The sequence below is a fragment of the Acanthopagrus latus genome, chromosome 7 (assembly GCF_904848185.1).
Source record: "Acanthopagrus latus isolate v.2019 chromosome 7, fAcaLat1.1, whole genome shotgun sequence".
Classification (NCBI taxonomy): Eukaryota; Metazoa; Chordata; class Actinopteri; order Spariformes; family Sparidae; genus Acanthopagrus; species Acanthopagrus latus.
In genome coordinates, this window is record NC_051045.1 from 11,701,766 (window position 1) to 11,725,757 (window position 23,992).

At 41.9% G+C, this 23,992-nt stretch overlaps 2 protein-coding genes across 4 annotated transcripts; both read right to left on the reverse strand.

The window, feature by feature from the left end:
• Window positions 1-652: 652 nt before the first annotated feature.
• Window positions 653-3,395, reverse strand: aar2 (AAR2 splicing factor). Of its 3 annotated transcripts, none has more exons than XM_037105494.1 (4): window positions 3,299-3,395; window positions 2,244-3,043; window positions 1,918-2,147; window positions 653-1,693 (listed from the first exon to the last, which is right to left on the reverse strand). In XM_037105494.1, the coding sequence occupies exons 1-4, from the start codon at window positions 3,361-3,363 to the stop codon at window positions 1,526-1,528; spliced, it is 1,263 nt and encodes a 420-aa protein (XP_036961389.1). In that variant the 5' UTR covers window positions 3,364-3,395; the 3' UTR covers window positions 653-1,525. The 3 variants fall into 3 exon arrangements, with proteins under 3 accessions (XP_036961389.1, XP_036961390.1, XP_036961391.1); XM_037105495.1 differs by having other exon boundaries at window positions 2,244-3,193; window positions 3,299-3,385; XM_037105496.1 differs by lacking the exon at window positions 3,299-3,395 and having other exon boundaries at window positions 2,244-3,292.
• A 3,430-nt stretch (window positions 3,396-6,825) lies between these two features.
• Window positions 6,826-19,979, reverse strand: prpf6 (PRP6 pre-mRNA processing factor 6 homolog (S. cerevisiae)). The gene is made up of 21 exons (XM_037105101.1): window positions 19,792-19,979; window positions 18,706-18,868; window positions 18,428-18,546; window positions 18,194-18,272; window positions 17,702-17,878; window positions 16,874-17,002; window positions 16,665-16,759; window positions 16,416-16,572; window positions 15,713-15,875; window positions 14,772-14,890; window positions 14,432-14,650; window positions 13,051-13,173; window positions 12,844-12,965; window positions 12,575-12,713; window positions 12,324-12,443; window positions 11,207-11,383; window positions 10,921-11,054; window positions 10,564-10,655; window positions 10,231-10,345; window positions 9,947-10,073; window positions 6,826-8,447 (listed from the first exon to the last, which is right to left on the reverse strand). The coding sequence occupies exons 1-21, from the start codon at window positions 19,977-19,979 to the stop codon at window positions 8,295-8,297; spliced, it is 2,910 nt and encodes a 969-aa protein (XP_036960996.1). The 3' UTR covers window positions 6,826-8,294.
• Window positions 19,980-23,992: the final 4,013 nt, after the last annotated feature.

Sequence of the window (23,992 nt, forward strand, 5' to 3'; positions counted from 1 at the left end):
CACACACACACACACACACACACACACACACACACACACACAGCTAATAAAGTGCATGTAATTATGTTATGCTGTCTGTGCTCTCCACAATCCTTCCTCCACCTGTTAGTCCTCACAAATCATCTTTGTTGGGATCAAGAGAAAGCTGAAAGATGATCTCCACCCAGGCAGTCATGTTTTGCAGAGCACTCGCTGATGATTCCAGCGTCTCCTTTCCTTCTGCTCAGCACTGAAAACAGTGCAGACTCTCACTCTGTGTGAATGCACATTTTACATTTGCAATGGAAATCTTTAGGGAAGACACAAAGTTGCAAATCTTCACATGAAAGCCTGTGAACGCCATCTAGTGGAGGAGAAAAGATGTGACTAATGAGGTCCAGTGTGTGCGATTTAGGGGGATCAAAAGGCAGAAATTAAATATAATTTTCACTTAAGTGTAAAATCATCTGGAATTAAGTGTTTTTTAAAATCATTATTTTGTTCGTCGTATGATTTTAATTGACAGGTCAGGTGAAGTGCTGGATGATATGCAGCACCGGGCCACAGGTCTGATCTGGACACTAGGCGCCTGCTGCGAGGACACAGCCTCTGTACATGAAGTGAACATTAGATTGACTCCTTCCTCTTCAACAAAGTCCACCATGCTCCACCGCCATGTTTCTTTTTTGTAACAAAAGTGTTGGTTTTATTAAAGAGTTGTTTGCAATAAATCACAGGAAAGTAAAACTTTAAAAACAGATCTGGAGGAAATAGCTGAGGTGTGGTCTTTATGTTTGACTGGTTCACAAATACAAACCGCGACGTTGTCATTTTCTAATCTGTGGCAGCAAAAGGGATTTATCAGCATTCACTATTATTTATTTGTAACACATGGCATCTAGAATAACAAAACTACTCTTCTGTGTTTTATCTACAAACATCCTAGATACTTATAATTCTTCTTAGGTTGGCGATATTAAGATCACATTTACAGTGTTTGAACATATGCAGGTATACGCAGCAGTTCTGTCACTGATGTAGACAACAGATTTGTGTATAGTTTATAACAAAGCCATCAGTCACATATCAAACTAAAGTGAGGCCATAAATACTTGTGGGCTGATTTTGGTGATACATGTGTTGCATCTTGGGCTCTGAAACAGGCAAACAAAGTGAAGCAAGTCTATAGCTGAGCTTAGAGAAAACCACCACCAGAGGGCAGCACTGGCTTTAATTATAGTGCAGCGCCGCCATAACTTCACACTCATGAATTAATAACATGTTTTCTGTCTTCTCAACGGAGTACAAGTTGTCCGCATATATAAAAAAGGTTTGTAACATGTTAATAGTGTGTTAGAGAACTACTGGTGTTACTGACGATATGAAAGTGTGATCATTCTGAGGATTGTGGCACTTGCAGTTGTCCCGGTTGTTTGTTTCTGTCTTCTGAGAACTCTCGGGTTTGGCATTAAATACTGGACTTCACTGTCAGGATAATTCAGTCCTGCTCCCTGCTCATGGAGTCCATCGAGTCTGCGGTAGAGCCTCAGTCTATGGTGACGCCTTCAGGCAGCTCCACCACCACGGGGGCACAGTCATCCAAGTCTGCATCGAAGTCCCAGCGAAACTTCTTGGTCAGGTGAGCCTTGAACTTCTCCGCTCTCTTACGCAGTGTGCCGTCTACACCGGGTCCACTGGCAAACTGGAAAAAGTCCTGTGAGACAAATAGTCAAATTAACATCAAATGACTCATACCTGTAAATGTGAACATTTGTGATGAGAATAATCATTTAGGTGATGCATTGACACTTTATACACTGTCTTTTCCACATGAGAGATGTTACTTAGACCACAAGAAGCTCAAAATGTTTCTATGCACACTGACAAAGCGACTACTGACAGACGCTGTCTTTATGGAGTGCGAAGCTGCGCAGCTACCTGCAGTGTGGAGGTGAGGAAGTTGTCCTGAGACACGATGTCGACGAAGAAGTCAGGCGGGATTTCTCCGAGCTGGTGGTAGAGCACGGCGATGAGCCCCAGGTAGAGCTCCTTGCGCTCCCGCATCGCCTCCTCCGCTCGACACAGCAGCACCAGGAGACGCTTCCAGTGCTCAAAGCCCTCGTACACGTTCCCAATCAGGAAACACACGAAGGCAAACTGCAGCTCACCTGGAAGACAAAAGACAAGATTTTGGTACATTTTTCATTTTAATATAACGCATATGTGAGCCAGTTAGATCCGATATGGGTCTCTCTGATACATACCGAGCAAGTTGAGAGGCTGCAGCCTGTGGTTCTTCTCCAGCACGGTCTCCAGGGCATAGCTCAGGTCCATGCTGCACTGGGTGATCTCAGCCGGTGTCGCCCCAGGAGGGTAGTTCTTCTCTGGGATAGTGGAGAAGCGCAGCTCCGTCCCCTCCCTGTGCTTCATCCTGGGCAGCCTGTCAAGGCCCTCTTTCATGCTCTGGCAGGCTGTGTCATTCCTCGGCTGCTCTTCTCTGTCTTTGGTGTGCCTGAAGTCAACCACGGGGACGACGTCACTGAAGGCGCAGACTCGACCCGAGAGAGGCTGCAGGCTGCTAGCCACCTCCTGGCTGAGACGGTCAGTGAGCGACACCCATTTTCTCATCACCTCATACGGGTAGGGTCCCAGGAAAGGATCCAGGTCTCGCAACGACGCCCTGATCCGGCTCACCTCCTCTTCGTTCTGGGAGGCCGAGAAGTCCAGATCTTCTGTCTTGGGGTCCCAGTTTGCCAACAGGATCTCTCTGGGTTTGAGAGTGAGGAAGAGGCCTGTCTTTGGACCGATTTCTCCGCCACAACTTGGAGGGTTGGCAGAGCAGTAGTGGAGGAAGTGGATTCCAGGGGGGATCATCTTCACACCCTTGAAGCGGGGACCGACCTGCCAGCTCTTACAGTCAATCCCGAGCTCTGTGCCCTGAGGGACACCCAGCAGCACCAGGAAGGCCCCCTCCTCGAACAGCCTCCGAGCCACATCTGGATCCATGTCGACCACACTCCTGCTGCCGGCCATGTCTGCTCTGTCAGGGGCTGCCTGACTTACACTTGATTCAAAGACGAGAAATAAACTTTAAACTTTTAAGTGAGAGTTTGTCATGTTAGGAATATCCAGCAGGGTTTACTCAAAACGTGAAACGTTACGTCCTAAAGTTCATACAGACTGAAGCTCCTTTTAATAACGTTTCGGTATTTTTCTGAAAGCCAGAAAACAAAACGTAAATATACTTTTAAACAAACCCGTTTAAAACGTGTATTTGTGTAAATGTGTGAATAACGAGGTGAATGCGCCGCAGCGATACCTTGTGGTGCTGGTTGTTGATTTTTCGTATCGTCGGGAAATCGTTTGGTCAAGGCTGTGCATCATACCATCTGCTCCGGACGGAAACAGTGCCGCATTAGAAGTGTTCCGCTTCTATACTAATAATGGCTGTGTTCTCACACCTTAATACAAACAACAAACTACTTAATCATTATATCAGACTAAATACTATATATATATATATATATATATATATATATATATATATATATATATATATATATATATATATATATATATATATATATATATATATATATATATATATATATATATATATAATTTCAAATAGTCCTACATTCTATTTTTTAATCAGGCTTCTTGTAATCTATGTTTGCTGTCCGTTTGTTGTACATTGATTATGTTAATAAAGTTTTTATTTTTATTCTATTACACATATATATTTTACTACACCACCATCATTATTATTACTAGTATATGTTTTTAGTGTGTTGTTTTCCTTTTGTAAAGTGACTACCGTGGAAAGTGCCATATAAATTAAATGTATGTATTATCATTATTATTATTATTATTATTGTTGTTGTTGTTGTTGTTGTTGTTGTTGTTGTTGTTGTTGTTGTTGTTGTTAATACCAAGACTTCATGTAAGTACAAATCCAACATTTTAAGGCAAAATTATGTAACGTTTTTGTATGAAATAACAGCCTCAAAATCATGTTGATGGTACAGTGTCTTCTTATAGGGTGAATGGTTTCTCCGTCTCAGCCAACCCGCCCCTATCACTTGTTTCTGCACTATGTAACTTAATGTAAATACATGTTTGCGTCATAATATAACCTTGTTATCATGTAATGAGTGGCACGAGACAGTGGTCAAATCACACAAAAAGCCAATTTCTACATAGCTTTGCTTTAAATGTTTGTTTTATTGCATTGCATATACTCCGAAAACATAAATGACAGGAGACAAATTTATGTATAACACACAGCTTACAGAGACAAACATGCTTATTAAAACATGAGACACCTTGGAAAATGTGCATATTCTGAAAGACTTTGAATGCATTGTGGACATTTTTTTTAGCTTATCTGTGGTTACTATAAAACTGTTCCATAAAACAAGGAGAAATGCTGACATACAAAGTCCGGTGTAGTTTTAAGACACAAAACACTGAGAACTTGACAAGAGTAAACATTCATGACATTGCATGTAGTCTTGTAGCATCCTCTGTTTGATGAAGTGAACTTTCAGGAAATTCACTAAATGTCTTCATGAGAGAGGAGCACAGGCTTACAGGAACCAGGAAGCACAACGTTTTTCTACTTATAGCATATAGACACTCTGAAGTTTCTGCCAACAAGTGATCAGTGCCTTGATGACTTTGATTAACCTGATCCTCTTTCTCTTCTTTCCACGTATTTTCTTGACAGTCGAACACGAGGCTTTCCTCCCCTGAAAGCACACAAACCAGAAGGATTGTTAATGCAGTTTAGCCATGTGATCTGCTTTAATTGTATTCTAATAAGGGTGGCATCCTTAAAGGAAACATTCTCCCATAAATTAAACCGAAGTAGAAGGGGGGACTTGTAAAAAAATAAACCACGGCAATGGAAAATCAATAGATATTCACTTAACAAAAAATGGAAGAACATAGCTAGTCTCTGCTGTCCTCCTCCTCACCAGATAATCAGGGCTGCAGTTGTGAATGATGAGCTGCTCCATGCTCTCCAGTGGCTTCTCCAGGTCAGACTGCTGCTTGCCACCCCTCTGACACCGCATCTGCTGTGTCATACCATAGATGGAAACCAGGATGCGACGAGCCTGCCATGAGACGGCGGTGAAGAAAAATGAAACACAAGCGAGTTTTAAATATCACCATCCGGCTCATCTGTGGATGGCACTTCACAACAGATGTAAGTTACAGTTTATGGGTCCCTCAGGACATTCTTATTTTGCCGTTGCCTTTATTGTGACATCCACAGAGTAACCATATGATGTCAGATGAGGACACCATCACTACCCTGTCCATGGTGCTGAAAGCGCACGTAGTTTAGTGCCACTTACCTTTCCTGAGTGACAGGGGTCTCTCTCTTTGGGGGTATTAACTGAGCCAGTCAAATTCTGCAAAAGGACAAGCAACATGGTTTTATTTAAAACAATACATAGTTTTAAAACCTTTTATTGTTATTATTATTGTTGTCATACACAAAATAGCTGTAGGCCCCCCCGCCCCCCATATGATGTTGAAGAACAGCTGCAACAGACCGCAGCTGCAGTAAATTGACACTGAGCTCCTGATGTGAGCACAAGTGAGCGAATTAATAAATACAAAATGTCCACAACACTGCTGTCATACCAGATTCTGAAGCTCAACGAAGATGACCTCTCTGTAGGAGCCCAGGATTTCTTTATAGTTACATCTACGTTTACCACAAGAGCTGGCCAGCAAGAGAACCACCAGGATACTACGGAGTAGAGCTCCGGTCAGACACTATGAGACACAGTTAGAGGGAGTGGCGTTATGATAGATAATACGTCAAAAAAATTATCAATCAGTGAAAAAGAAATGTGCGAGTATCAGTGTCTGGTTGGCGCCGACGCACAGTGCGCCACAGCGCGTTGGAGCATCCGTCGGTTTCCAGCTGTCTGCTGCACAGATCATCACGACTAGTATGAGTATTCCCGTTTTACAACGCAGCTGTGTACACAGACATCATCGTAAAGTGCTCGACTCCCAGCAATATCCTATAGCAGCTCGTCTGCTGCGTAAATACGCACCAGATGTGAAAAACCGCACTTACCATTTATCATGTTCTGCTGCGGGATCCTCAGACGAGCAAAGCCATCTCTATCATCAGCAGGGAGATCCAGGCAGTCACTGCTCACCCGACCGCGTTCATTGTCTGCTATCTTTTCTCTGTCTCTCTTTCTTTCTTTTTTTTTCTCCTTTCACCCAGTATTCTGACACTTCCTCCGCTGGATAGGTTAACGCGGTGGCTGGTAGACTTCCGATGCGGTGCTACGTGGTTTCCAGCATCACCAGAGCCACTGCTGCTCCAATTTCCTTCCCGGTCATGGATTGCTGACACTGAGTTTAGGATTTCACCAAACTCCAGTCCGATCAAGCCGAGGAAAAAACTTCTGCAATCAATCACTCCTCTTTCATCCTTTCGGTTTCGCTGGAAAGATGTGATGCAAGTGAGGAGGGGTGTGAAGGGCGCGGGCGTAATCTGGTGGATGTTTTTTTTTTTTTATTTGAAAGCGCCTTTTTGGCACACATTTCAAGAGTGTATATGATACTGTGGTCTAAAGTGATTTCAGCCAAAACAAAACAAAAAGGTTGGAAGTTACAGTGAAATCCCCCACAGAGAAAAAAAAAAAAACCCACAACGCTGCCCAATGCATGGGAGGAATGGTTTTGGTGAGACTGTGGGAAAACTCATCTCACAAAGACTTGAACTGTGCGCTCTGAGATAGATTTGACATTCAAAGCACAACAAACCATTTTAAATCACGACTTGTTTGGAACAAACACGGATAGCTGCGATAAACTGCGTGGTTTGTTTATTGGATGGCTGCAAAGTATTTCAACATATTTGAAGCAATCTAAGTACAAAAAAGAAAGTTCTTTACTACAACAAGAGAAATCATGTTAAAGTTCCTGATGACAAGGAGTTTATACACATCGCTAAACAGACGGAGCAAAATCTGGACCTCTTACATGAAAATCCCTCAGAAATAGAAACAGACATGATTTCATATTTTCTGGGTTCTGTTCAAACATACTGTAAATCTGGAATCAGTGTGTGTGTGTGTGTGTGTGTGTGTGTGTTAGTGTGCACTTCTCTTTCGCAGTATTCATTTTCATTTCTGCTTTTTTTTTTTTTCCACAACAGCCTCATTGACTGAAAACTGATTCCTGAAACCAAACGGCAAAAAAATAGAAGTCAAAGTGAAAACAAACCAACAAAAATCGCCCTTATTTAGTACAAATATAAAATGATCATCCTCAAGTGTTAAGCCTCTTGACCTTGTAGCCAGATATTATTAGAGTTCGCCCTAGATGTTGCATTGAGACACACAGCTGGTACAGCAAAACACCAGCGGGACCAACAGTATGGCCAAACAACGTATGAGTGAACACACGCAGAGAACACAACTGGACCCAAAAGACAAAATCTTTATGCCACCACTCCAACGTTATCAGAAGATTAAATTAAAGCCAATTTTCATATTCATGAATTTAATCTGCACTTGAGTATGATAAATATCTTTCTCTTGTTGAGAATTACACAACAGCTAACTGGGTGAATCACCAGGTGCAGCTATTTGGTGGTGTTGCAAGGAGGAGCAGAATGTAGAAAGAAAAAAAAAGAATTCAGAAGAATGAGTGAAACGAAGTGGAGGAAAGTTTTACAGTCTAATGAGAGCAGATGCTAAACAAGCCATCTCCCCCACATCAAGCAGGTCAAGCTCAAACTGTGGGAAGCTTTTCTGTAAAACAGGGAAATCCCAGAGGACAACCTGTAGCAGTCTGCAACAGGACCTGGGAGAAGGTTTACCTCCCAGCGAGACTAATACCTCAAACATACAGCAGGAGCTGCACAGGGGCATCTTCAAAACAATATTAATGCCTTGAGGGGCCAAGTCAAAGGCCAGACCTCCAGTCCGTTTGTCCCCATGTTATGTGACACATATCTGTAAATACGACCACTTTCCACTATTCATTCACTTTACGACAATCATTGATGGGGTGAGTTTTATATGTAGATTTGGTTTCACTTTGGCACATTTTCTGCTGAAATTACACAAACTGACTCCACTGTTATAAGGAAAACAAAACAAAAAATGAACAAACTAGAACACGAAAAAGGTGGGGTACATGTGAACACTGTATCTGCTGCAGATGAGTAAGTCCTGGGAGAGAACAACGGTTGAGCATGTCCATATCTGTTTCCTGCTAGACTGGTGACTGCCAGAGTCTTCCAGGTGTTCAGTCAAACATTTTCTCCAATCTCAGAATGTGTTCTTGATCTTGCTGGCGACCTCTGCTAAGATCTCTCCCGTCTTCTTCTGCCAGTTCAGAACGTGTTTGGACTCGGCGCACCACAGCTCCCCGTGGCGAGGCTCGGCATTCTCACAGCGCTTCCGCACCTCTTCCTGTTGTTCCTGATGGATGCAGAGCAGTGAGGTTACACAACCATAACATGTACAAGCCTCATGCCAACACACAGATACTGTTTTGTTGGGAGTGACAACCAACTTTATGAATGAGCGAAAAGCAGTGATGTGTGGGGCAAACAGGGTTATGGTGGAAACTGCAAGTGCTTAATAACATATCTTACAGAATGCCAGAATGTCTGGCAGCAATTTATCAGTAAATCTGTCAGGATCTTCCATCTTACAAACCTGGTACATTGACAGAAAGCACCACCACACAAGAGCACAGACGGGAAAGAAAATGTTGCCTATGTTGCTTATTCTTGGAAGAACTCCTCTCCTTAATACTTACCAACAGTTTTGTTGTTCATCCACAACAGCTCTTAACTATGCACTATTGTTAAGGTTTTAAATTATACAATAATAACATAAACTGGCCGCAGCAAAACCTGCCACTACTCTGATAAATCAAAGCTACATTAAAGAGTAACTCCACCACGAGTGTGTTTACAGGTCTTGGGGAGTGCTGTTGCATGTGTGTAACAAAGTTCTATTAAGTCCTTTGTGGCTAAGAGGAAGCTGCATGTAATCGGATAAAATGCCTCCAGTGATGTCAGTCAGTGGCTAAGTTGCATTGTGGGTAATATAAGCGGCCTGTTTGAAAAGGAAGACGATTGCATGGAATAAAATAGGTTTTATATTTGGTTCTGCTGTATCCATTTTAGTTATTTGTATACTAACTTCCCATAATGAGCCAACAGTGTTATAGGAGTGCAATGATAGACCAGTGGACCGCTTTTCAAACCTCGAACCCACAGTGCAACTTAGCCACTGAGTGAAACCACTGGAGGAAATCAGATTACATGCAACTTCGTCTGGAGCCACAAAAAGGCTTTATTCCGCTTTTGTTTTTTTAACATATGCAGTAGTACTCCCAAAAACATGACAACATACATTTACAGGTGTAAAATTGATGGATTTACTCTTTAAATGAACTTGCATTTGATGGGAGAATGTCATTCTCTATCAAAAGCAATTTTGCCAACAAACCAACAACAAACTATCTCGTGCCTGCATCTTCAATTATCTTATCTAGGTCAACATAAAGATGTCTTTATCTTATTTATTTTTTGCTGTGTATTGATACTCTGCATATATCAAAAGATGGTTGTGGTCAGTCCTGCTCAGATGTGTATTGTTCTGTCATGTTGCTTTCATGGTTGTATATGTGCCAAAAAAGCATTTGTTTTTGCTGTATTACTGTTCTGATACCTTTGTTTCTTATTACTTTGCCCCTTTTATGACATCTTCTTTGTTTGCAAATGTTATCTTTATAGTTTTCAATTATTGCCAAAGGACTGCAGTTGAAAAGAGGTCAACTGTCCACAGTGGCACATTTATAGAAATGCTGATTATTACGTGTTGTCCTTGTGAACATTAAAAACTGACCTCCACAAAGTGGCACAAGCTTTATACACAGGAAAAGACAGACAGTGACAGACTCTTACCTCTGTGCCATGCTGCATTTCAAACTTGTAGAACAGAGCCCAAGCATCTCCCAGGTCTGGCTCAATCTTTACTGTCCTCAGAAACCACTCTCTGGCTTTGGTGATTTTACGCTCACTCCAGAACAACCTAAAAGACAGCATTTGAAATGAATGCAACTTGTTAAATACACTGTAAGGCTCACACTTTAGAGATAGAACAATATCATATAATCAAGCTTTGCATTCAGAGCAGAGTTTATTACTGAGAAAAAGAGTAGGAAACAGTGACAGGACTGCTGTCATACTTGGCCACAGCGAGCAAGACGTGGGGATCATGTTCACATTTCTTCAAAGCATCAACACTCTTAGTCTTCCTCTGAGGTCTGGCCTCCAAGAACACTGCCTCAGCCCACAGAATACCTAGAAGGAAGGAAATGGGCGTGAGATGCAGCACTTGAGATTACAGGCACATTCATCGGGTTATTGTAAAAGAATATCCTCTGTATATAAAGGAGTATAAGCAGAGTTAACGTCTCTGTTGTTTTGCCAACTTATTTTACAACTCCAATTTAGTTTTTAATGCGACTGAAAGACCATGCACGGAAATTTCGGCCCCAACGGAAGATATATATTCTCACCTGAATTGGGGCACTCCTGCAGGGCTTTGGCCATCAGGGTGTTCGAGATATTCTTCAGTCCGGCCCGAAACTCCAGTCGGACTGACTCCAACCTGGTTAACATGATAAGAAAAAAAACAATCTTAGAGGCAAAGATTTACATAATTCAGTTGGTATCTTTACATCTGAGTGGTAGAATAATTTAACACTGATCCCAGTTTGTGCTGGGATCAGTGTTAAATGTAATGCATTTTGAAAACGTCCATTTTGGACACATTGATTAGTTTTGGAAAGCAAATTAATCATTACCACAATACTTTCATACATACATGCTTACTAATATATAAACCCCCCCCCCCCCCCCTTAAACTTCCTCACCATAACTCAGGACTCTGGGGATTCTTCAGTCGTGCCTTCTCCAGGATTGCTCTCGCTCTGGTCAGCTGTCCCACTCTCTCTTCAAGACGAGACAGCAGCAACCACAGGGGCACTGAGTGAGGACACTTCTTCAGCTGCAGAAGCAAACAGATCATTGACCATTTTAAGATTTATCAGGGAAGAACCCTTTTCATTAAAACACAAGTGATACATAAAATGCAACTCCTTTTGTTCCCTTTCCTTTGTAGTTATGAGAACACCCAAATATCCACTTCCAACAACTCACCCCCTGGTTGTACGCCTCTCTGGCCTTATCCATGCTTTCACACTGCTCTTCTATTTGGCCTCTCATCATCCACAATTTGGGGAAGTCCTCATAATGTTTCAGGGCCTCTGTGCACAACTCCTGGCCAGCCTCGATGTTCCCCAACACCCACTCCAACTTTACAGACTTCATAAATACCTGTAGCGATTAAAAACCCACAAACACACACACACACACACACACACACACACACACACACACACACACACACACACACACACACACACACTTATCAGCTAAAAAGTATGTGGAAACAGGACCCACAAATTCTTTTTACTTGCAATATACTTGACATGAGACAACATTATTAAAAACAATGTGTAATACCTGTATAAGCACCCATTTATGCAACGCCTTACTGGATTTCTAATGTTTCAAATACCAGGTTCCTAGGGCATAGCCTAAATGCTAAGCTGCTTCATTAACACCAGTCACTTGGCTTATCTTGCAGGTCAATCAGTACAGACAACATTAAAGTAGGTTCTCTTAGCCATATCTGTCAGCTAATACAATAAAGATAACTAAAAGGAGTGTAGCCAGGTCACCTGACAGAGAGAGTGATCCATTAAGAGCTCTGCTGACAGCATCAGTCAACCCGAGTACTGCTAAATGTTTAGAGGTGTAGAAACCTGCAAGCCTAAACCTGAGATAGACAGCATGTTTGAAGAAGATGTCTCAATTACTATGCACTACTGACTTATTGTTAAACACTGGCCTCAAACCAGAGAATAAAACCAGATAATCAAGCCATCCCTAAAACATTGGTCAGAGGGTCTATTCATGCTATATTACATAATGACAAACAAACTGTCTGTACTGGTACACAGGGTCACGAGAGGATAATTAGAGTGTAAAAGGACAAAACAGTTCAAATAAACAGACAATCTTCTGCTGTGCAAAACAACAACTGAAAAAGTTGTTTTTATCATCTATCTTTTTAGACTACTTTTCAGCTTTTCATTTTTCAGTCCGGTGGATTTGTGCAGATGTCTACTATTTTTGTTTTGGATCTTCATGGGAGTATGAAACGGGAAAACCTCTCTTTTGAATTTTCTCTCTCACACACACACACACTCACCCTGGCTGTAGGGGCACTGCTGCGGGCCTTGGCCAGCAGGCGACGGGCTCTTTCATACTCATTGTTCTCAGATTCCAGCTTGACAGCAGCCAGCCAGATCTCTTCACTGTTTGGGTTAGCCTAGAGGAGTGGAATAAAAGAGGAAGGACAAAAATAGAGCATGAGGAAAGGAAAGAGGAAAGAAACAAACTGGACACAAGTGTGCATGAAAGCTGTGTGAACAAGTAGAAGTTTCATAATCTCATCATCACCTGGAAGGCCAGCGCGAGGATACTTCTGGCTGCAGGAACATCCTCAGCCAGCCACTTAGACTTGGCCCCCATCAGCCACAGGACCTCTGCCTTGGGGCAGTGAGCCACAGCCCTTTGGAGCAAGGCCTCCAAAGACTCTCTGAGAGATGCAATGAGACATGGAAGAACAATGGAGGGGAGGCGAACAGAAGTAGTTGATTAGGCACATGAGATAATACAGGGGAAATCACAACTATTGTTTTCTACATTTAGAAAAAAAGCCTGGTCACCTGGTGCCGTTATTTTTTTCAAAGTAGGCTGCTCTGAGCCAGACGCTCTTTTTACTGGGGAACACCTGCAGGGCATGGGCATAGATAGCCCTGGCACACTCCAGTGCCCCATGGGCCACACACTGAAACATAACAGAAAAGCATTTAACCTATGGCATACGAGTATAAATGAACATGGCCTTTGTAGAAAAACAAATCAGTACTCACACTATCGGCATCCTCCATCCAGGTATGTTTGCGGTCCTCCTCCTCAATGCCGATCCCTATGACGGCCCTTATCACCGCTTGGCAGGTAGCCACACTGCCTGCTTTGTCACACTCCTCTGCATCCTGCAGGACAAAAACAAACATTTAGGAGCAAATAGTGGGTGGCAAACTGAAACAGAAGGTAAGATAATTGAGATATGAACTACTGACCCCAATTGTAGTCAGTAAATTCAAAGATTTAAATGATAGAGCCATTTACATCGAGAAAAATGTGAAATATCAGAGAGAAATTTCTTCTACTACTGAGACAAGATGCCCTTATATGACCCAAGATTACTGATAGATATCCAGTTTATGTAGATAATTCATCTTTTCATGAGAGATGGCTCAGAGTCTAATCGCACACAAAAGGATTAATTTAAGAACTGCCAAATCCTGTTATCTGACGCTGACTTCTTGATGGCAACCAGCCATGATACACCTAACATAATCACCACATACTTTGCCGAAGGTGGTAAGAGATAAAATTTCATGAGGAAAAGAGGGGGATTGCTGTGAAGGTTATTGATTGCAAAACAACTGTAAGAGGCACTCAACAAAATGTCAGTCACAGTGCTGGCTTGTGTTCTGTTGCACCCAGATGAAAAAGCAGCTTTTCCAAAGTATGCTGGCACACATTCAAAGTTGACAAACTTGTAAACTTGTGACGCAGTCTTTTCTCCCTCAATGCCAAGGTTGGATGTCCCAGTCAATCATGTTTTGACCTGATAATTTGCAGGTTTGTTTAAGTTTAGTGTTTTTGATCCAAATGGGAGGTTAGAACATCTCTAAATATAATGCAATCGAATCAAAACAGTCACTTTTTAAAACACTGCTTCAGTGCTGCTATACCTTTAAGATTTCCTTTCATTATAGTATATTCATTTCTTTTGGCCTTAGGTAACTCAGTTACTTACTCTGTCAAGGTTTCCATCTCCCAGAAATAGCTGCAGGAAAGCCTGCAAAGTTCGATGCCCAGCCCTATAACCTGCCTCGACACTAGCAAGTATTGAAAATGGTTTGTCATTGGGTACCAAATTTCAACACCTAAAGTGTAAATCTTGTCAGTGTCAGTCAGCTAGTAAGCAATCAGCACCCGGTTTGTGCCAAGACAGAACAGTGCTGGTGACTGACTGTCTCCAAGTTATTCCTGAAGATGGGGATTACCACGTGTATGTGTAATGTAATCATTTGAAAAATGGATTTCATAAAATTGGTATCAATAAGCATTGTTTAGGAACCCACTTCAAAGTCAGGTCATCGCATCGGTTGATTGACTTTTTTTTTTTTTTTAAACCAGCCTCACTCTGTTTTCAAATTAAACCACGTGACAGGAACAGACCTGTATCCACTGCTCTCTGTTGATCTCCACGCCATTGGCCCGTAGAGAAGTGATGGCTCTGTCAATGATCTTCTCCACCATCTGAGTGTTGCCATTGGCCTCTTCCAACTTGGCAGCAGTGATCCAGATGTGGCGATCAGTGGGGATGTTCTCTCGAGCTTTGTTCAGAACGCGACGGGCGTTCTCATAAGTCTCTAATCGGGCCAGGGCCAGCCACAGCTATGAACGACAGACAAAAATATTAAGACACAGAGGGAGGTTCATAAGTTGCATTGCACTGAGTGGCATCCTGAGTTTTTTGTATGTCTGGGGGTTAAATAACAGCATGTGATAAGTGTACCTCCACACTAGTAGGGCAGCACTCCACAGCTCTGCTGAGCATGATCCTGGCATCCTCTTGTTCCTCCAGCTCAACAGCTGTCTTCCACAGTCGAACTGATTTGGACACATTCTCCAGAGCTACATGGGTAACAATTACACATCTATTAAATCATTTCATTGACACTCTTCGTTCCTAGAGACAAACACCATGTTAACAGGTAAGTGTGTTGCTGAAAAGCAACTAATTATCACAAAAACAACATACTGCCAAATACCAGAAACATATCTAAAAATATTAACATTGGCAATGCATATACAGCGTCAAAAAAGGAAACAGACACTTGAATTAACACACATCCAATAAAAAGAAACACTACACATATCCTGCAATAGTGTCTGGGTAAGAAGTAAAAATATTGTGTATGTAATGGAGAAGTAGAGCAGAGGCAACTGAACATGTAGAGGCGAAGACAGCTCCTTCCACAAAGGAAGCTCCCCATTCATATCTGTCAGTGGAGTATGCTGCTGGGAAATATTGGTGTGTGTGTGTGTGTGTGTGTGTGTGTGTGTGTGTGTGTGTGTGTGTGTGTGTGTGTGTGTGTGTGTGTGTGTGTGTGTGTGTGTGTGTGTGTGAGGGCATTGACATGATGGTTCAAACAGGGTGCCTGGCCTTGACGAGAATCCAGAATTGCAGCTGCCAAATGTAACGCTTAAGAAATCTTTTATGCAGTCTTATGTGTGCAGGGAGGGACTGAGTATTTCTGTGTGGTACTTTTATGAGACAGTGGACAGATGGAGATTGGCTTTGAATCTCTGTCCAGCTGAAATTAGTGTCTTCCTATTGGCAGGGTGATTGTGACACATTCATTCTTATACACACTGCTGGAGAAGGCACACAATTCCAAGACAAAGTTATTTCTTTTAAGTTACTGTTACAACTGATAATATCTAAAGTCTTACCCTTCCTGAGGACTCTTTTCTTGGCCCTGACATCTGTCTCCAGCTCTGCAGCTCTGATATAGATGCGGACAGACTGTGGCAGGTGGCGCACAGCCTGGGCAACCACGGCTTTAGCTGTGTCACCAGGCTGGAGCCTGGCTGCCTCCAGCCACACATCCTCACTCTGGTGGGCAGAGAGACATGCTTATTTCAACAGAGGGGCCACGACCATTTTCACAATTGCAACTTATCATAGTATGAGACTGTCATCTTAGATTTTCGATATCATTATGATGTTATATAGGATAAGTGTTGTCTTTCCCTCATTTTCTGAACTTACCAGACTGACCACTTGTTCTAATACTTTGCTTTACCCACTTAGTCATTATGTTAATATTCTGTGAAAGCAACAATTGTCACCCTTATAATACTGCAATGTAAGTAAAGGTTATTTGGCCAAAAATATCATGTTACTTGAAATGCTTTTGAGAAGATCTCAAAATATTAAGTTATATAATGTGTATTGCTTCATATCTCAAGAATATTGCCCTAACCAAGCCCTAATTTAACCAAACAGCTGGTAAGGCAAATTGAAACATCTGATATTGATCATGTTGGAGGTTAAAAAAGCTTCTTCCTTGTAACATACATCAACAAGCAACACAAACAAATCAACTACCTCTAATCGAACTAATGACACAAACAGGCGTCCACCATTCTTTACCTTAACACACATCTCCGTGCCTTTCATGATCAGATTCCTGGCCACCTGCAGTTTGCCAGTCACCTCCTCAAGCCTGGCAGAGGCAATCCAAGCAGGCGGGTGATGGGGATTGGTCTCCCTCACTGATTTCAGCAGCAGACGAGCTTTCTTGATGTCACTGGACATGCGGAGACAAACATGTGTCAGAGACTCACACAACAACGTATTCAACACAAACAGACCCTGCTTGTGTAGGCATGGTGTGTCTACCTGATGTCTCCTCCATGTGTGGGGATCATCGAGTTGAGATCTGTCAGATAACCCTTTGGATCCACTACAGTCTGTCCACTCACTGAGTCAGACACCTGAAGATACATAAAAGGCAACCACAAGTAAGTGAAAGTAATAAAACCTGTGTACAAAGACAACAATAGCAGAGTATCAATATTAGAGAGGGGTTAAACACAACAATTAGTTACCTGGCTGAGCCTCATGTCCATCAGAGTGTTCCTGGCCTGACCGATTTTTCTCATGTCCAACTCTCCTGTACCTGGTGTCATCAGGCCGGGGGTCATGCTTCCTGGATAAGGTGTGTTCAGACCTCCAAGCTAGTGCAGAGAAGAAACAATAATAGTGGAGAGAATAATTATTCTCTCTGTGAGAATTGTGTTACAGCACGATGAAAATGCTTGTGAAACAAAGGCCTAGATCATATAACACTCGCTACTGTAAATGATGCCTGTGAAAGTCTCAAGTATGAACAAGACTCCCTTATGCTGCAGAACTGAACTATACTGAGTGGTGGTACATATTACATTTTAATTGTAATGAAAATTACAAAAAAACAATAACCTTTTTTAACCAAAAGGCCATGTTTCCATTTACTCTCAATGTGAGCCCTGTGTAATGAAAACAACTTTCATGCTCAATGAATTGGACCAATCAAATTGCCCAATTGTGAAATGTTACATGCTAAAGAGGTCACACAATCAATATCAGCAGAAGTGGGTGTCTGTTTAGAGTAAGCAAGATTGTTTTTATTCCTTCTTTGTAATATTCTTAATAGATATTCTTATCATTCTTAATTCCAGCATCTATCAAAACTACTGACACAATATTTATACTGAGATAACATGATCGGATGGATGAAAAAAAGAAGCATTTACAAACTGCATTGACTGTAAAACAGGAGTGATCGGCTTCTTTGTGCTGAGATATCCTGACTCCTGCTGGTCTAGGCTGATACTACATCATGTATGTTTTGATGTTGGTGTCTGCAGTATGTGAATATGTGCTTGTATACTGACCCCTTGCAGCGGATCAACAGTGGTGTGGTTCTCTCCAGTCTGCAGGTGTTTGGAAAAGAAACTGTCTGGGACAGGAGTGAGTTTTTCATAGCGGGGATTTCTCTGGCGTTTATTCCTGGCATCGCCAACCTCAGGGATGCTCAGCCACTCCTCTTCTGACACCTCTGCCAATTTCCTCTGTGAATAGGAGAGAGAATAAAAATGAATAAGGGGGTGATTTTGATCAACTTGAAATGTCAGCATTGTTGAATTTTCTCTCTAATCACAGGAGAATGCAGACTAAATATAGTTACTATAGTATAGAGGATGGATGTCCAGGGAGACTGATTTGTAAAATTGTGTAGTGTAACAAACTTACATATACATATAACATACTGCTTGTGAAATCTTCTACAAGTCACAGGGGAATGAGGGGGACAGTAAAGGAACATTCACTGTGATGACAGGTTGTAAAGAAAGTCAACAGTTTAGAGTTTCGCACGCAGTTTGGACCTTTAGATCTGAGAACTGCTGCTGGATTTTTGGTCGCTCCATACGATACTTCTCAATTTCTTCCTTTTCTCTCAGCTCCCTGAAAATACACAAGAAAGCATTCAAAATCACAGATACACACACACAAACACACATTGTAAAGTGCACAGGATGTCAAACACAAAAATGCTGTGTAAAACTTGGGAGAGTTGTGTTTGTTCCTTAAAACTCAAAATAAACATATTTTTTACGAACCTTCTTTCTTTGCGTCTTTCATCCATCCTTTTGTCCAGTGCTGCATAAATAGCATCTGCTTCTTCATCATCCTTCTCATAGGGCCCACTGGAGAACAAGCTGCCTGCGTATCCATTAAACTACAAGAAAAAGGCATCAAAATGTGATTAGAAAGACTGAAGAATCATATTAACAGAGTTAACATTTGCTCAACTTTAAATCTCTGAGTGGGTGTATTACGGCCTTGCAAACATAAGAGCTCTAGTAACAAGTACAAAAGAAAGTCCATTCATAGGCACCTCATCATAATTTGTGTCGTTCAGATCTTCATCATCATCATCCTGGTTCTTTTTCATTTGGTCCCCAACCGTCCTCTTCCCTGGGGGAGCATGTCGGTCATCCACAGGATCGTTGGCATCACGAGCAGGACCAATATCAGATCGGGTGGTGAAACCAGTGGCGCTAAAGAGAAACAATTCATGCAAAAGTTACACACATAAACATTGGTAGACTTATGATATACATGCACGGTGAGTGCATCACCAGCTGACAATGGTTCCTTGCAAGCAGATCAACTTATTTGTGATTTAAGTTTTATTTTTCATTATTGGAGGTTATGTTGAGTATGGCAGCAAATCTTCAGTGTTTACATACATTGACTTTAGGGCTACAATATACATTCAAAAAGTGATATTAAGATTCTTTTACCAGATATTGCAATTGCGACATTATTGTTGATATTTATAAATGAGTAAATATCACTACTTTAACTGTCATTAAAAAACCAGTAGAAATCACGATGATGTGGCATCTCTCCCACTCTCGCTGCCAAACAAACATGTTTTATTACATGTGGTGAACAAGTTTGTAGGCCAGAAGTCCTTTATAGCACTACAACATTTCATGAAAACATTGTTTTGAGACACATTTCCCGTGTATTTATATTATTTTGCAATCAATTGTCCAGCCCTACTTGACACTGATAAACAGGAGTACTGTACTTGTGTATCTATATAATAAATATATAGTATATTTAGCATACAAATACAACGTATATTATATTATATTATATTATATTATATTATATTATATTATATATACACACATATAAATAATATATATAACATTATACAAACATTCATCTGCTATGTATTTTATCTTTTAATCATTCAGAAGTTAGATCACGCTGCCATGTCAGACACTTTGAAGGCAAACTGGACCAGACTTGACTACAACTTTAATCTTTTCTCATTAGCTCAGTTGACAGCACACGCCTATTAAGATGCAAGATACTTTGCCACCAACTTTATCTAAATAACAACAACCTCGCTAACAATCAAGAGAACTAGCCGTAGTTAGCGAGCTAGCTTGGCACGTTAGCTTACCCTCTGCCCAGACCGGGGACGTATCCGAGCGGGGCGGGCATGCCCAGAAACGGCTTCTTCTTCTTCCCCATGAGCGGAGAGGCGAGGGGCATTACCGGGGGCCCGCCGCTTGCCCCCGCCGCCCCGGCGCCTCCCGCAGACGACTTGGAGACAATTTTCGTCGCTTGTTTCCCTCCACCGCTGGCCATCGTTGCACCGACGAGAGAAGACTCACTGCCGGATGAACAACAGTCACACTTCCGGTCCCAGCAGACAGCGACCCTGTACTTCTCGAAACTTCCGCTGACGTTTGTAACAGCGCCCCCCACAGGACAGGGAGGATCACATGAGTCATCTCTCCTTTCACGATATTCATTTAAGTTTTAAATCGTTCGTGTTGTTTATGTCAGTTGCTCATGCTCCATCCCTTGCGCAATGAATGTGTTATTTCGATAACCTCCTTAGAACATTTCTGCATGTATCATTATAATTCTAAATTGAATTAAATATACATGTCCACACCCGCCACAGGAGGGCGCCACATCCTGAAAAATTAAAAGGCCCACTGAAACAGAGCGATCAGTCACATTTAAAGCAATCCTGCAGGGTTAATGGATGATTATTCCTGATGGGACTTTTTACTGTGAGTTATTGTCATTCTTCAGGTTTCCAGAGTGTAAAGCCTGAACTTAGTTCATGAAGTTCAACTTTATTTTCAAAGGCTATATTTTTTGCTATATTTGTACATCATTCTACTTTTACCCTAATATTCTCATGATTAATTTCCTTGAGGGCATTCATGCACACTTCATAAAGGGACCTTTGACTCCAGTCACAGGATGCATGACACAGTTTACACAGTCAGGCCCTGAAGGTCGCAAACTGCCAGATTCAAAAGAACCTCCCCATTCTTCATAATCTCAGGTCTTAAACAACGCTCCTACCAGGATGCACTCCATGGTAAAAATCATTGTTATTGTGCCAAAACTGCATCACACTCGATAGGAGTAGTTCAAGGAATTTTCCTATAGAGGATATTTAGGCTTGTCATCCATGTGAAGTCATTTAAGAGGCACTCTGACAAACATTACTGGTAATGTACTACAGCGATAACTCACTGTATTTGTGTTACGTGTTAAAAATATTCATGTCTCAGAGTCTATATCCGAACATGAGGCGGGAGTCTGCAATAAAGGTAATTACATTCTAACGTGACATCTCTGGGTTTCATCTCTTGAGATGAAGTGAAGCCATACATCAATTAGTTTGAATCAGGTTTAACTTAACCCCGAGTCTGAGTCTCAGCCCAGGCCTTTACATTTTTCTTCATTTACATCGCCTGGAGGGCAGACATTATTTCACTCCTGGGAGAAGAGCGTTCTGATGAAAATGGACTGTCAGACACATTAGGAGACACATAGCTCACCCAGCCGAGGACCAATTTAAACATGGAGCTCGACTCGAGCCTTGATTTCATCTCCAACACGCGGCCTCTTTTTACTTCCCTCTGATTATTCAAATTATCATTTCATTTCAGCTGAGCGATTTTTATAATCACACATGGAAAACTGGCGTAACGTTCGGCTTGAATTCACATACAAGGGAGAGGCAGTAAGGAAAACCACAGATTATATGTCAGTGTGCTTATAATAGTGCTGAGCCATGGATGAGTGATCCAGGTCAGTCTCATTAGTGATGAATAAATCATTAGCAGTACTGGCCAATATAAATAATCATAAAATGCTTCAGAGCCTGGTCCAAGCACAGGATGAACTGGCACAAGGACGAGCCCATTTCCCTCATCTGCCACTAATATATGGGCAGTAACAACAATGCAAAATACATAAACTGACAACCTGTATTTTGGTAACAAAGTGTGCTTCGATAAACAGAAACACATTCAGCAGGAATCCGCCACCACGCAGAGACGCGCACACATTATAATGTACAATTGTGGCAGCTGATGATATCAGATATCTGCTCTGGGGGTCACTGGGGCCGCCTGTGGTCTCGCCAGAGATGGTACAATAATCATTCCCTTTGAAGTGCTGCCATTCAACATTGGCAGTGCTTCTTGTAAATGCAGCTGTGAGCTGGAAAGAGACTGGAGAATGAAGTCCTGGATAAAAGAGAGAGAGAGAGAGAGAGAGAGAGAGAGAGAGAAGCACTTCTTTTCTAGTTTACCTGCATTAGAGACAACTTAGTGCCATGACGTAGAGAACTGAGAGTGGCTGGTGTCAATGTCGATGAATTATGGATGCCGTTACATCCGATTTGCACTGAAATGACAGTTTTCGGGGTCTTTTTCGAAGTGAATATGTAAGAGTTCTTAATGGTAAGTGGAATTAAGATTGACAGTCCACTTGTACATTTCTTATTATGCTAAGGGGAAAAAAATAATGATTTTTGAAAGTAGGCTATTAGTGTGGTTTGTCAGTGTGAGCAAAAACAATCTTATAATGGCCAGGCCTTTTTCCGTTTTTAAATGACTAATCACTTCATTTGGGTAGAATTAGATTTTGGATGAAGGAGATTCACAAAAACAATATCCCTCATTTTTATAGATAAAACTTTTAATTTGTGATGTGGCGATAAACCGGTGTGGGAGAAAATGTATAATTAGCGAATTTGAGATGTTATATAAATGAGGCGAACCATATCTGGGTTACATGTGTATCATGGTGTGTGTATTTTCCCGTGCCAGCGTGGAGTAATCTGCATGCCTCTGCAAGTTTACCCATTCATGTGTGTGCCGGTTTGCATGGATGCATGACTCCATTTAATCTGTTTATACAGTACATATGACACGAGATGGAGGGGAGGGCCACTGGACAATCTGTCCTATCTGTCACAGCAGATGTCTGTACAGGGTGCCATAGCAAATGTAGATGTAGGATGTGGGTGGAGCTGCATGGATGCCGCATGTTAGAAGATACCATGAATTAAAAAAAAGCTGAAATATTGCAGCCAAACGTCCCATTTCTGGTGCGCTGACTGAACCGACGGCGCCGTGCGCAAGAAAACGAAGCGCGGGAGGAGATGTGTCGAGATGACGGTTCTATTGATATCACCTACAAACACACACCTACACACACAAAGAAACACAGACGCGTCATTCATGTCGCCTGAGCTGCATTGTGAGTTAATTTTAGCTAATTATATTCAACAATGCAATGTGGGCGAGGGGGGAAAAAAAAAAGAAGCAAAATGGGACACGGGCATCATCATTTTTCACTATTACACACACACATGCTAAGCTCAATTACCATCTCTTAGTTGGAAGCAGTCTACGTACACAAAGCCTGACTTCATACATAGAAGAAAAGTCCTCGGAGGATTAATTTAGCTCACTTAGTGTTGATTACTGAGTGTGTATCATTCTGAAACAAAGAGAAGTGTCCTTGGGAGAGGACAGCGGTAAATTGCTATCGGGGCCTTCCTTCAGGAGCGGCTGACCGGAGTCGTTTTTTGGGCAACAGATGCTCAAATGGAATTTCATTGATCCGCTGAGCTTAGTGCAACAACAGCAAAGCTTTGAGTCAGGACGGTGCAGTAATTAGTCTCGGGCAAGATCTGAGACACTGTACAAAAGAGAAAAAAAGATGGTGGACTTGTGTTGTGAATCCTAATGCAATGATCTATACTCTCAAGCTCCATAGCATCCACTCTACTTTTCACTTTTCATCCCTTTGCTGCCATGTTACATTTCCACGTGTATACGTTGACAAAGGGAGAGCAAGTGACACTCAGGCAGTTTTAGCAGGAGGCTGTCATATTGTTCACATTAAAAGTGACAGCCAGCAGGATCCAAAGTGAAGCTGACGTGCTTCCCTGATGGCTGAGTGGATAAATGAGATTATTGAGTCCAGCTGTTCTCTCTGACCCGTTGTTCGAGTGAGACCAGTATTTAGCCCGGTTATCTAGACAACGTGGATCAGGCCGTGATGCATTCCCTTGTTTTTTGTTTTTTTTTTCTCTGACCCGGTGTTTCATGAGAGGAGAGGACAGTCTTAGACTGCTTGGGTTTGCACAGCACAGATTCAAAGGGTGAAAGAGAGGAGATGATTTTAGAATGAAACAGAGAGGGCCTGACAGAAAGAGAGAGAGAGAGAGAGAGAGAGAGAGAGAGAGAGAGAGAGAGAGAGAGAGAGAGAGAGAGAGAGAGAGAGTGACTGAGCATCCTGCCATTGCTCAGAACTATGCAGCTTGAAGAAAGCTGGAT